Source organism: Anguilla anguilla, chromosome 3, assembly GCF_013347855.1.
Source record: "Anguilla anguilla isolate fAngAng1 chromosome 3, fAngAng1.pri, whole genome shotgun sequence".
Taxonomy (NCBI): domain Eukaryota; kingdom Metazoa; phylum Chordata; class Actinopteri; order Anguilliformes; family Anguillidae; genus Anguilla; species Anguilla anguilla.
The window spans coordinates 54,880,637-54,895,141 of record NC_049203.1 but is presented as its reverse complement, the minus strand read 5'-3'; the positions used below and the strand labels follow the sequence as shown (position 1 = coordinate 54,895,141).

At 45.3% G+C, this 14,505-nt stretch overlaps 1 protein-coding gene across 1 annotated transcript; it reads left to right on the top strand.

Annotated features, from left to right (window-relative positions):
- The first annotated feature begins 1,404 nt into the window (after window positions 1–1,404).
- Window positions 1,405–8,831, top strand: LOC118224001 (charged multivesicular body protein 1b). Its single transcript, XM_035411148.1, has 8 exons — window positions 1,405–1,609; window positions 3,191–3,288; window positions 3,392–3,538; window positions 4,805–4,873; window positions 5,376–5,483; window positions 5,896–5,939; window positions 6,453–6,525; window positions 6,692–8,831. Exons 1-8 carry the CDS (start codon window positions 1,594–1,596, stop codon window positions 6,734–6,736), a joined length of 600 nt encoding a protein of 199 aa, XP_035267039.1. The 5' UTR covers window positions 1,405–1,593; the 3' UTR covers window positions 6,737–8,831.
- Window positions 8,832–14,505: the final 5,674 nt, after the last annotated feature.

Sequence of the window (14,505 nt, the reverse complement as noted above, 5' to 3'; positions counted from 1 at the left end):
AACAGATGTGATCTGCTGACTGAAAGCAAGAGATTGTGTTAAGTGCTTGCATATAAATGACAGCTTTCATGGACTCCTGCCAAAAAGAGGGTAAATATGACATTTTCAAAATGGACTCAGTGAGCCTGTGAGCCATATGTCACAGACAGAAAAGGTGCATAGCAGACCTTTTCTACTTTTAAGAAAACATGACCATAACCAATAACAAAGGAGATTAGATTTATAATACAGCATTGTATTCAAATCTAGAAACTTGACAGAACTATTCAAATCCTTCAGCCAAGACATCATGCATGACAACATGCTCCTTGTCATCATATGAAAAATGAGCACTCTATATCATAGTGTTGCATTATAGTATCTGCACATAGGAGAAGCTGCGAGGGGGGGGGGGGGGGGGGGGGGGGGTTCGAGCTCTTTATGTAAACATGAATGTGAAAATGCAGCAGCCTTAAGCTGGTTTGTAGAGCCTGTCCTGCTGAGGGGGCGAGCGTGCACGGCAGGCCGGGGGGAGGGGGAAGCCAAGAAGATGCTGCACACGCGCTGCAGCAGCGCGATCACACTGAATATTATATGAAGCGGATGGTGACTCATCCGTCTCTGCTCCCGTGATGTAGAGACGCAAACCTAATCATCAATCAAGCCAGTTCCCCCGCCCCCTCACAGTCAACTTGGGCTTTCATGCGCCACTGTCACATCGCACACTCGCCAGCCTGCCCATGCTCGCATAGGCTCTGCGTCCAGGCACCTTCCAGACCAGACTCCGCATATAGACCATATAGCGCGCGCTCGGACAAGAACATAAATTGGGGAGATGCAGTCATCCGATCAAACCGATATGTCCAGCTTAGTATGTGTCCCGTTCAGTTCGCTTAAAAACAAGCATTCCTGTATTTTCCATCGGTTTCTGACGTTAGCCAGTTAGTTGTGTACCTAGAACATTCTATTTAGTCAGTTAGGCTGATTTAGCGCAGAATCAAAATAGCCTATTTTATATGCCTTTTGACAGAAATACGTTTTTAGGTGCATTCAACCCCAGTCTCGTGTGTGCACACGTCTTCCCATGTATTTACGCATGGCTGTAGGCTACACTGGTACAGCAAACAGCCCGATTAAGATACCTTATCTATTCTAATTTTGAAATAACACACGCACTGGAAATTGCTTCCTGCCGGATAAACTGAGTCGGTGTCAAGAGATGAAAACCACAAACCCTTTAAGCAAATGTGCTTCATAAAAAGGTCAATCAACTCGTTTCCAAAAATAAAAAATTGACGTCATTAAAGTTATTCTACACAGCCTTAGAAAAAATCGCATGAACTGCGCGCGCGCCCAGTTCGCCACTGTGTTCCCGAACACTTGTGACGTACACAGGGCACGATTTCGAAGGCGTGATGGTGATGTCATCAATCCAGTTGTGGCTTATAGCCGGAAGTAACAGAGTGAATCGAAATAGCTAGTCAAAATATAACCGACGCTTAATCATACGAAATAACTGTAACTTCAGCAAGGTGGCTAACAAGCTACTTCACCTACACTAGCTGGAGTCCAAGACCGCTGGCAAACTGTAACGTCAGAGATTAATTTACAATCATGTCGAGTATGGAAAGTATCCTTATTGAAGAAAGAGCAAGAGGGCCTGTCGGAGTTGTTTATATCTGTGATAGCTAGCTGGCGAGCAAGTTAATGTTAGCCAAATATGTTTTTTTTTTTTTACAAGCTAACGGTAGCTAGCTGATTCTTACTAGCTGCTCGGATAAATCATATTCATGTACACGTTAACTGTATGGTGAAGAAATACTATTTGTGATTTATTGTTCACTAGTAAGTTAACATTACCAGGATAGTTAAGGTTAGCGCAAACTATTTAAACAGTTGAGTTATTTTGGCTTGTTGTCCATGTGTTAGCACTTCTGCAAACAAGTTAGCTTTGGAGCTAAGGAGCTAAGGTTACAGTAGACGAGCGACTCGATACCGATGTTACATGCTCGAAGTTAGCTAGAAGTGGGACGTTTTGCAATAGCCTACTTTGCTAGCTCCTGGGCTTGTTAGGGAACTACCTAGCCACGATGCTGTGTTAGTTAGTTAGAATTACTCTTCTATAGATAATTAGCTATCCACTAGTTAGCAATAACACTACAAGCCTAATAACATTATTTCGTTTACTTGTTTGTCTCTGTGTTCAAGATAATGAAATTGTCGGTACAGTTCACATTGTAATCAAGAAAATTGTAATATAGTAACCGAGCGTTCTTATGATCCGTCTTAGCTATTATTAGATTAAAATTTAATAATCTATTTGGTTTTACTAAAGTTCACTGGTAACTCACTAATAGTCTGTTGTACATAGTATAGTACTCGTTCGTGTTATTGTGTTTGCTTGATACAGACCTGCTTATGTTTCTTTCTCGAGCGTTTTGCTAACTAGCTGTCCGTACAGTTTATATTGCCAGCGTTTGACACGATTCCATCAAAACATAAGGTGCCCCTGTTCTTTCCAAATTAGATAGGCCTTAATTAGCTTGTTCATTTCCGCTTGTGGTAGTGGAAAGAGCTCCATGAATCCCGTATTCGATGGATTGGTTGTTTACATTGATCATGTGATGCCACCACCCATCGAAGGTTTAAAAAATTTATGAATGGCTCGCTGTTAGTTGTTATGTTTTATCGCTTTTTCTTTGATACTGCAACGTTATTTCCTAATATCTAGCCCGCAAGTTTCATTCGGAAGGGCTGGGATCCATGCATGTTGTTTCATATTTCCACCACGTCGGCCTAGTTCAATCAGGAAACGACGTTGCGCATTACGTGTGGACTACATTTAGCCACATTCATTTGCATTGGTACATTATGTTGGGAATGAGGCCGTCACTTGTTTGACAAAATTACCATTTCCAGGCTTCAAATGCTCGTCAGAAAGTGTTATTTTCAAAGTTGCTTTATTCTGTAAGTTGTGCAGGAGGTGAATGATGAATTGTATGCATGTAGCCTGCTTTACTGATGAACCTCATCTTTGCAGAGTCCTTTTCCACCTCCATCAATTTGAAAAATGGAGATTGCGGTGCATGGTTATTTATTTATTTATTTATTTATTTATTTATTTATTCCTTCCTTCTTTGCTTGCTGTTGCTTACATTCTTACTTATTTGAAGTCAGAGCACAGAGTGAAGGCCTTAACATCCAATCACAGAACACCTTTTCAACTTGAAGTTCGCTGCCAAAGAGCTCCAGCGAAACTCCAAGAAATGTGACAAAGAGGAAAAGGCAGAGAAGGTCAAAGTGAAGAAGGTAGCTCCGAAAATGAGTTGTTTGTGATGTCACAGAACCAAACACTAGTGTGCGTGCCTTTGAAGATTTGGGCGCTTATAATGAAATTCATCTGCTCACTCAGGCCATTCAGAAGGGAAACATGGAAGTTGCCAGGATACATGCGGAAAATGCCATCCGACAGAAGAACCAGTCCATCAACTTCCTGAGGATGAGTGCGCGCGTGGACGCGGTTGCTGCCAGGGTCCAAACCGCCGTCACCATGAATAAGGTGAAATAAAAACAATGTTGCTTACAGCCTAGCAACCCTGTTTATTTATTTTATTTCTATGTAACACTGTGCTCACCGTCAGTATACCGAGGACTAGTGCTTTGTCTGGGTGAGCTAACTAGTTACCCTGGACGTATATTCATATACATATTTGCACAGAAGTATTGCTAATTTGTCAAAAATAAAACAAAAAAAAGCACAGACTTCTAAGGTACCCACTGATTTAGCCTGAAATGCATCATTTCAATATTGCTGCCCAGGGGCCAATCGGCAGAGGCAGGATGTGTTTCATGTGGGAAAATACATTCAAATGCTGCGTTTCTGTAACTGAAATGCACACGTAGTCGGGGGGTCACACTGTATGCAAGTCAGGAGCCATGCCTAAAGACTTGCAATAAAGTTAAATCTGTTAGATACGAGAGTCGCCGACTAATTTAAGGCTGGATTGGGGAGCTGAAATTGAGTCTCAGACAGTCTCACTTTAAGCGGCCGTCAGAGACGGGTGCACACAGTGATCGCACAAAGACTAGAGATTTTCTTAGGATTTTCTTAAGATCTTGAAAACTGAAAAATTGTGACTAAAACCCTGTAGTCTACCCTCGGCATTAAGTGTTTTATTTATAGCGGGGGCCAGGACATGCAAATCGGCTCCAGTCTACGTCCTGCTGCTCATTCTACTAATCATTTTTTAAATATTCCTTCTTTTGTATGCAGACAGTGCTTTTGAATGCTTCGGCTCTTACCACTAAATGAATCAGTCTTTCCTCACTCATACGTCTGTGCTCTCAGTTTATTTAATGCTGTAACTCTCACCGATACATGAAGCAGTGTTTTTCTTGTGTTTATACATTACGGCATTGACGGTGCTTTTGTTCTGAAACTTGTTTGTGGCACAGCTGTTGCTCCCTTGTGCAAGCTGTTCCTACTACCCTGTTGTCAAACTCAGCTGCGTAAATAGGGCAGGTCCTCTCTCACATTGACTGCGTAGCCTTCCTGCGATTATATAATTAATGTATTGTTTATATAATAGTATTCTCAGTACAGCCTCATAATTCATAGATGTAGATGATTTTTTTTATTTATGTTGTTGCATATTTAGGTTGTGCATTAAGGCTCCCCCTCTGGCCACAAATGATATTGTGACATTGTGTTTGTACAGAGAGCTATGGCAGAGACCTGCAGTACCTGTGTGCTCACCCCATTCACCCCTGGCAGTTTGATGGTGACAGTGCAGACAGTGAGAGTGTGTCCTTGTCTTCTTCACAGGTCACCAAATCGATGGCCGGAGTTGTGAAGTCCATGGATGCCACGCTGAAAAGCATGAACTTGGAGAAGGTATGGAGTGTGTGCATGTATGTGTGCATACGTTGGTCTGTAGCATGTGCTGTGTGTGCGTCCATGCGTGTCACTGTATGTTGCTAGAGTTGCTCTCTGTCTTTACCAGTGTTGTGTTTTTAGATCTGGTTGGAATCTACATTCATATTTAATGAAGGAATATATTAACATATCTAAAATCTGTGCACTTCCTCTTATCAAACTGAATAAATTATATGCAATGTATCCTGCAGTGTGCAGGTCTGTTGTATTTGTTGCCAATTAAAGCTACGCATTGTTGTGATTCAGTATTTTAGTGCAGGCTTGCTGAAGTATAAAAAACACTTAAAAAGCTTAGTTCACAATCCCTAAAAAATATTCTATCCCATGCTATCAACTTACTTGTGAAAATTACGGAATTAATTTTAACAGATTAATGGACATTTGTTAGTGCATATATTTGGGAAGAACCGTTGTTAGGGCCCGAGTGCAATGATGTAGCTCCTCCCCATCTCTACTCCAGATCTCAGCCCTAATGGATAAGTTTGAGCGGCAGTTTGAGACGCTGGACGTTCAGACGGCGCAGATGGAGGACACGATGAGCAGTACAACCACACTCACAACACCGCAGGTACAAACTGGCTGTGCAGTTTCCCACAGGTGACGTGCTCCGCCCCTCATTCTTCGGGGCACGCCCCCTTTCTCCTTTCCATCACTGGCGTCTTTGACACAGCGTCTCAATGGATTTGGCATGTGCTGCCGCTCAGTATCTGAGCTCAGTTCAGCTTTAGGCCTGGTCACGGAGCAGTAATCCGTAAGTAGATACAAAGACCTCGGGCTATGCAGTAGTGCCCTCTTGTGGTGACTGATATGAACAACAGTCAGTTGTATTCTATTTTGTCTCTTTTTTTCCCCTCCATCCTGTCTATTCTAACAATAACAAACAACAGAATTACAACACTATTTGTTGATTGATTGATTGATTGATCAGGGGCGGCTGAAGAATATGCATTTATTTATTTGTGCTCGTGTGTGTGTTTCAGAATGAAGTGGATTCCCTGATGCATGAAATGGCAGATGAGGCTGGGTAAGCTGCAGCGTGCTTTATTGTGTGAATGAGTCACTGCAGACCTGCACCTGTTAACCCAGCGATGGGCCTGGGAAGGGGAACCCTGCATGCCGGTCCTGATGACTCCGAAGAGCAGGGGGAGGCAGCGCTGCCCGTAGATACTCCTGCCCGAGCTCTGGTGCTTTCAGAAGGACGTGCAGATACAGTGCCTGAGCGTAAGCAGACAGGAGAAGGGGGAGAGAGAGTGTGTGTGGTGTATGAGAGGGAAATATGTGACAGGCCTGTGTGTGTGTGCGCGCGTGTGTGTGTGTGCACACACGCGTACACTCAGCAGTCCAGGGTCACAGACGGCGGCCACAGTCCTTATCTGGATGAACATCTGCGCTCGGGCTCCGGCTCTCCTGAATTCTCCGCTAGCGTTGTGGACAGGAGCGGCCGTTGCATAAGCTGCAGGTGCTGATGCGTCCCGATCACGAGCGCGCTGAAGCACGGTGTAATGGCACGCCCTGTATCTCCTGTGTGTTACTGCAGACTGGACCTGAACATGGAGCTGCCCCAGGGCCAGACGGGCTCCGTGGGGACCAGCGTGGCATCGGCTGAGCAGGTACGCTAGCGCCGCGCGCTAGCGCGCTCACACACATTCGCATGCAGCCTACTCACACGCGCTCACTTTTCGGGCCCTTTTCGCTGATTGGTAATTGCTTTCATCTGGGACGTTGGCACGCCGACGCCCTCCCTGACCCTGCCCCCCCTCTTGTGCTTGTCTCCAGGACGAGCTGTCCCAGCGGTTGGCGAAACTGCGAGACCAGGTGTAGAGGAGCGCAAAAGCACTGTATGACTGAAAGTGTGGGTTCGGGCCGTGTGGTGACTACGCTGGACCTGCGGCTGTAGCATCCTCCAGAGCCTGCCCCACCCCTCTCTGCCTCATAGGTCCTCCCTTTCAGAGGGCGCTCTGTCCTCTCAGTTGACTCCAAAGTGACGTTTTTATTTTTGTTGTTTTTTTTTTTTTTTGGTTGAGAGTTTCAGCCATTTTGATTTTGGATAGAGTCACACTCTACATCTGTGCGGCGAGGTTCAGAATCGTGAAAACTGCGCAGAGCCTAGGGTGCAAAAATGTCTTGATGCATATATATAGAATGTATATATGCATGTGTGTTCGTGTAAAACAGCTGATTTCTGTTTTCTTATGTTTGTTTTTTTTCCTGCCAGTTTGCTTGATGGAGATTTCAGCCTGCTGTTAACTAGAGGAGTGTGAAGCCACATTTAATTATGCAGCCATTTAATCTGTTATTACTCCACTTCAGACAACATTAAAGGAATAAAAATGCTTTGTACGTAGATGATTGCAGTGTAAACTATGGATATATATTTACAGGTCAAAATATAACAATCAAAATGTATATTTTGTATCTTTTTTCCATATCTTAATCCTGGGGACTAAGATCAGACCTGGTAATGGAGTGTGGTCTGCTATTCTCATCTGAAAGGTTTCAACATCACTGTCGATCAAGCCTGCAGCAGCTGCTCTAGCTGTCCACTAAAGGGAGACTGCAATTGTATGTGAAGGCAAAGCAAATATGTATGCAGAAATATCAGGAGATACAGCTTTTTGTTAGAGATTTATTCATATAAATTCTGGAACAAACCGGCAGAATATAACTTAGCTGTGAGTACCTCCCCCTCCAGAATTTATTTTTCAGCCAAACACTATGTCTGAAATCTGAGTCACTGTTTATACCTTCGTTTGACTGTGTGATAGACTACAGTAGTATTCAAAGGAATGCTAAGGAAAGACGGCTTTGGATTGCAAAAACCAAAGTCACCTTTACTTTTAGGTTCATACATTGCTGTGAAAAAGTATTTGCCCCCTTTTTGATTTCCTTTATTATTGCATATTTGTCACACCGAGTGGTTCCTGATCTTGTAATATAAAATGTAATATTAGACAAAGAGAACCTGAGTAAACTCAAAATACATTTTTTAACTTAGCTGATACTAGAGAGGCCTACAGTTCTTTGGATGTTCTTCTGAGATCTTTTGTGACTTCCTGGATGAGTTGTCAGTGTGCCTTTGGAGAAATTTTTGCAAGCCGACCACTGCAGGGAAGATTCAACACTGTACCGAGTGTTTTCCATTTGGAGATAATGATTCTCACTGTGGTTCGGTGGAGTCCCAGAGCCTTACAAATGGCTTTGTAACCCTTTCCAGACTGATATATTTCAACAACTTTCTCCTCCCCTTTGGAATTTTCTTTAATTGTGGGATAGTGTGCTCAAAGAAATCTTTTGGTGACTACTTGACTCTGATGGTAGGGTTCAATATTAGTGGGGTTTACATTCAAGAGGGCTGTGTTCAATCAGCTGAATGTAATTATCAATTAAATTTGGTTACTTGATGGAGTAACTAAGGGGTTAGGCAATTACTTTTTCACAAGGGTGCATTTTCTCGGTTTCTCTGTCTAAAGAGAAAAACCATGCAGTGTGACAAATATGCAGTAATAAAGGAAACCAGGAAAGGGACAAATACTTTTTCATGGCACTGTAGATTTTTTTTTTCAATTGTTTGCCTGATTAGCCTGAAGCGTCCATGTCAGTGAAAGTAGTTAGGGCTGAGGGTAAGTAAGAATTTTCTGACAAAAAATGAAGCAACCTCACAATGTTCACCGAGATTCTTAAGATCCTGTCTGGCATATTTAGTCCAGGTGCGTTCTTGCTTTCTTTTTCTCTGTGCATGACTGTGGAGATTGCATTGTGAAATAATATAGAGATGACTTATTTGATTATATGATCCTTGATCTTTACGACTGCCTCTCATTCTGATATGAATTCTTTGCGCTCCTAATGGATCCATTCTTGAACTTTGTTTGGTGTCATTAGGGTGTGAGTCAATAAACTTATTTTTAACATTGAGGCCCAGTTATCAGAAGTCTGTCATTGGCATTTGCTGTGTGATTTATGAAACTGTATTTCTGAAGATTTACATTGGGTAAAACGGTTGGGTTGAGCAAACTGTCTGAGCATCCAGGTGCTGTTTACACATATACTTACGACCAGTTTAGCACCTCTGAGGCTTCAAGGTTTTTTATTTTTGAAAGTTCAACTAAAAGCCTATCCACCTGCCTTCCGCATGCTAGTTGGTATTTGTAGCCATGTAGCTGTTGTTCTCTATGAGCTGGTGGCCACTCTCGCTGCTAACGGTGTACATTCTGTCATGGGAGTCAAGGTCGTAGTCCCATCAGATGCTTTCCTCGAGGCCGACTGGTTCAGACGGATGACCTGGCTGATTATCAAGGGGTTTCGCCTCATTTTGTTCTTGTTAAAGTACACGCGTTGCTCAGAGCTTGCCATTCTCATGATGGATGCCCGTATTGTGTGTTAGAAGCTTACCACGCTGTAGGCTTTGAGTAAAGCTGTCACTGATATTAGATGACTGGTTCCCACCCATCATATGGTACCAGGCTATGTCTTTTTCTGTTTACTCATTTGTTTTTCCCCCCGCATGCCACAGGGTGGTGTGGCACGGAAGGGAAAAGTTAATCCAAAATAGATTGTCTTGAAAAAAATAGATTTGTTTGTCTTGTTTGTAATTTTATTCCTCCGGTCCGGTAAATAAGCCCGAGTCTTATCTTTGGGTAACGGATCAGAACACCTTCAGTGTAGACTGAAAGTAAGAAGGCAGAAATGATTGGTTTCCCTGACTTGAATGGCACTTGTATTTTTCTTAGTCTTCCCTGTACTTGTGGCAGTGTGACCACACTTCTGACTCATGGCTCCAGGGTTCTATTAAAAGAAAAACGCACGTTCTTTTTCGAGCACACTTTTGATACCGAGGCTCTAATGCACAAACCAACAGCGCGGTCGGAGCTCGTCCAAAAAAAAAAGTCCAACTTGCGGACAAGTTCAAGTTTGCCAGAGAATCGCGGTTTGTTTGCGCACCTGGTTTTAAGGGGCTGCTAGCGTTGTTTACGGCCAGCCGTAAACAGCCCGACGGTCTCTGGCTTGTCTGAAAGACGGCGGGGAGGCTGGTGAGGAGAGGTTCACTGTCTCGGTCTCTGTGGGTTTAGTGGGCTACCACTTGAAAGCCAAGTTACGCTTGAACTAGAAAACACTCATCTTGGGGTTTAACGAGGTAGCCTGGGGCTGGATGAGCTCCCTGCACTCCAAACCCTCCCTCTCCATTTAACCCCCTCGCCATCTCAGAAGCAGACACGTCCTTGCGTCACAAACCAAAATGGAAAGTCAACACTGCCCCCCGCCCCCCCCACATGCCCTCCCACCCCTCCAGTTCTAAATGGTCAGCTTTGATACCAGCCCGCCTGCCCTTTCTGCTTCCATCCGCTCCGCGGTCCAACAGGAAACAGATGAGGGGTCAAATGTCTCACCTGCGTCGGAAGCAGTCACTCGCATGCCAAGCCGTCATTACCGCGGCGATGAAGGGAGCGCTGTATCTGTTTCCAGCTGCAAACGATTTCAGGTGCCGGCTTTCAGGCCTGCGAGCTGGGCCCGCTCCGAGCGGATCCGAGCAAACCCGGGACCGCGTGACCTCTGCCTCGCGGGAGGAACTGCGTCCTGCCCAATTATAATCAAGAGCCCCCGACCGCCGTACAGCTGGGCAGAAGCCCCCATTACAATCATTGGCACAGACAATTTCATTGCCTGTTGTTATGCCATTAGCTGCGTGTAATTCTCTCCAAAGCGAGCCGTGTGCGTCCTCTAATTCTCTCCCATCTCTACTGATGGGGCATGAGGAACTAGGAGGCAGCGAACAGGGGAGCGGGTGGGGGTGCCAGTGAGGGGGGGGGGGGAGGCCCTAATCTTCAAGCACTACTCATCTGGGTCAGAAAAATAACTAAAATCTGCCAACGACTGTCAAATCAAGCAGGCATTAAGAGGCTCGGCATGTAATTACCGACAAAGTACGGTAAGCAATTATGCAAATGCTTCAGACTGTATTTTAAAAATGATATAAGACACACATACTAAAGGGAACTCGAGTTTCCACTGCACAGGTACGATTCTGTTACTTTGTTTGATGCATGGATACTTAGTAGACCATTTTACCTCTCCTTTTCCTGTCCTGATTATGAACCCTCAGTACTTCTAGTCCAGGAGCTCTCAGCCCTGGTCTTAGAGTACCCCTGTGTGTGCGGCTTTTTGTTCCAGACGTTCCATTGATCAGGGTTCTAAGGTCACCCTCTTTAAAAGATTTGAACAAAGTGCGAGGTTGGCTCATTACTGTTTGCTTTGTCTTTGAGCTCTTCTTTTCCTATAAATGTTTTTGTTCTTGTGACCCCATGTTCACCTTTCAGCATTTACCGAGCTGATTTGAACTACAGGTCCATCAATTAATACAATGAAGCCTAATTAAGAGGAATCATTTGCGGCAGCACATTACAGAAGAAGAACGGAGAAGTCCTTTGAGAACTGAGCTGTTTAAAACTTTTTAAATGACTATGAATAGTCTTTGGACATAATTCACCATTAAGAGATAAATCAGCCCTCATTAGACATTAGTCTCACATTAAAAACAACTACCAGGCATTTATAATTCAATTATTGTAATCATCGTTGGAATAAAAACCAGCATATACTGAGGTACTTCATAACCAGGGTCACGGGTGTCTCGCTATAATCCCAGCAATAGGTATTTCTGCAGACTAGACTTTGTAACCAAAGATTTACTCACAAAGCAGTGGTGAAAATGTATTTGTTGTTTTTGCAGTAGCTTTAAAGTTTAGATTATGCTGATTAGTGCTGTAAAAGCGAATGTGAATGCTTCTACCTGCTCCCATTTACACAGTTTTTGCAAAGTGTGAAAAATGGCTTCATTTCTACCACCGCTCCACACTCCATACCTCCCCCTTGGTAGCAGTATCACAGGGAGGAAGTGGGTCTTGTTCTCTTGAACAGGTGCAAGAAAGGCACGTAAATGGCCACTTGCCCAGTGCCTCTTCACTGACAGCTGAACAGCGTCGCCGCTGCGTTCAGCACGCCCGCCTCCCCCTATGGACAGGTGCGGTGTTCTCCTGTGGAGCGATGCCATTGCCTCGCTGCGGCAGCTCCAATCTCTGATGGAGGGATATGTCCAGGCTCCGGGGCAGGAGGGTTACGTCTGGTGGGTCGCTCCGAGCAGAGAGCTGTTCACACCTGTGTGGGAAAGCCCACGGGCAGATAGAGTGCTCAGGAGGGCTGTGTGCACAGACAGTGAGGGGTGAGGGGGTCAGGAGGAGCGTGCATTAGAGGGAATGGGGATACAGTGTGTGTGCAGTGAGTGTGTATCCCGTTCAAACACCCCCTGCCCCCAAAGCACACCCCACCTCTTCCCCTCTTCTTTTTGCCTTCTTCCCCTCTTTCAAGGCTTGTTCAGGAGATTGGGGAACGAGTGATTTTGGAGAGTGCAGCGGGAGGCCGATGCACACCCCTAACCCCTAACCCCTAACCCCTAACCCCTAACCCCTAACCCCTAACCCCTAACCCCTAACCCCTAACCCCTAACCCCTAACCCCTAACCCCTAACCCCTAACCCCTAACCCCTAACCCCTAACCCCTAACCCCTAACCCCTAACCCCTAACCCCTAACCCCTAACCCCTAACCCCTAACCCCTAACCCCTAACCCCTAACCCCTAACCCCTAACCCCTAACCCCTAACCCCTAACCCCTAACCCCTAACCCCTAACCCCTAACCCCTAACCCCTAACCCCTAACCCCTAACCCCTAACCCCTAACCCCTAACCCCTAACCCCTAACCCCTAACCAGTACAGTAACCCTAACCCTAACCCTAACTAGTACAGTAACCCTAATCCTAACCCTAACTAGTACAGTAACCCTAACCCTAACCCTAACCCTAACTAGTACAGTATCCCTAACCCTAACCCTAACCCTAACTAGTACAGTAACCCTAACCCTAACCCTAACTAGTACAGTAACCCTAACCCTAACCCTAACCCTAACTAGTACAGTAACCCTAACCCTAACCCTAACCCTAACCCTAACTAGTACAGTAACCCTAACCCTAACCCTAACCCTAACTAGTACAGTAACCCTAACCCTAACCCTAACCCTAACCCTAACCCTAACCCTAACTAGTACAGTAACCCTAACCCTAACCCTAAACCTAACCCTAACCCTAACTAGTACAGTAACCCTAACCCTAACCCTAACCCTAACCCTAACCCTAACCCTAACCCTAACCCTAACCCTAACCCTAACCCTAACCCTAACCCTAACCCTAACCCTAACCCTAACCCTAACCCTAACCCTAACCCTAACCCTAACCCTAACCCTAACCCTAACCCTAACCCTAACCCTAACCCTAACCCTAACCCTAACCCTAACCCTAACCCTAACCCTAACCCTAACCCTAACCCTAACCCTAACCCTAACCCTAACCCTAACCCTAACCCTAACCCTAACCCTAACCCTAACCCTAACCCTAACCCTAACCCTAACCCTAACCCTAACCCTAACCCTAACCCTAACCCTAACCCTAACCCTAACCCTAACCCTAACCCTAACCCTAACCCTAACCCTAACCCTAACCCTAACCCTAACCCTAACCCTAACCCTAACCCTAACCCTAACCCTAACCCTAACCCTAACCCTAACCCTAACCCTAACCCTAACCCTAACCCTAACCCTAACCCTAACCCTAACCCTAACCCTAACCCTAACCCTAACCCTAACCCTAACCCTAACCCTAACCCTAACCCTAACCCTAACCCTAACCCTAACCCTAACCCTAACCCTAACCCTAACCCTAACCCTAACCCTAACCCTAACCCTAACCCTAACCCTAACCCTAACCCTAACCCTAACCCTAACCCTAACCCTAACCCTAACCCTAACCCTAACCCTAACCCTAACCCTAACCCTAACCCTAACCCTAACCCTAACCCTAACCCTAACCCTAACCCTAACCCTAACCCTAACCCTAACCCTAACCCTAACCCTAACCCTAACCCTAACCCTAACCCTAACCTAACCCTAACCCTAACCCTAACCCTAACCCTAACCCTAACCCTAACCCTAACCCTAACCCTAACCCTAACCCTAACCCTAACCCTAACCCTAACCCTAACCCTAACCCTAACCCTAACCCTAACCCTAACCCTAACCCTAACCCTAACCCTAACCCTAACCCTAACCCTAACCCTAACCCTAACCCTAACCCTAACCCTAACCCTAACCCTAACCCTAACCCTAACCCTAACCCTAACCCTAACCCTAACCCTAACCCTAACCCTAACCCTAACCCTAACCCTAACCCTAACCCTAACCCTAACCCTAACCCTAACCCTAACCCTAACCCTAACCCTAACCCTAACCCTAACCCTAACCCTAACCCTAACCCTAACCCTAACCCTAACCCTAACCCTAACCCTAACCCTAACCCTAACCCTAACCCTAACCCTAACCCTAACCCTAACCCTAACCCTAACCCTAACCCTAACCCTAACCCTAACCCTAACCCTAACCCTAACCCTAACCCTAACCCTAACCCTAACCCTAACCCTAACCCTAACCCTAACCCTAACCCTAACCCTAACCCTAACCCTAACCCTAACCCTAACCCTAACCCTAACC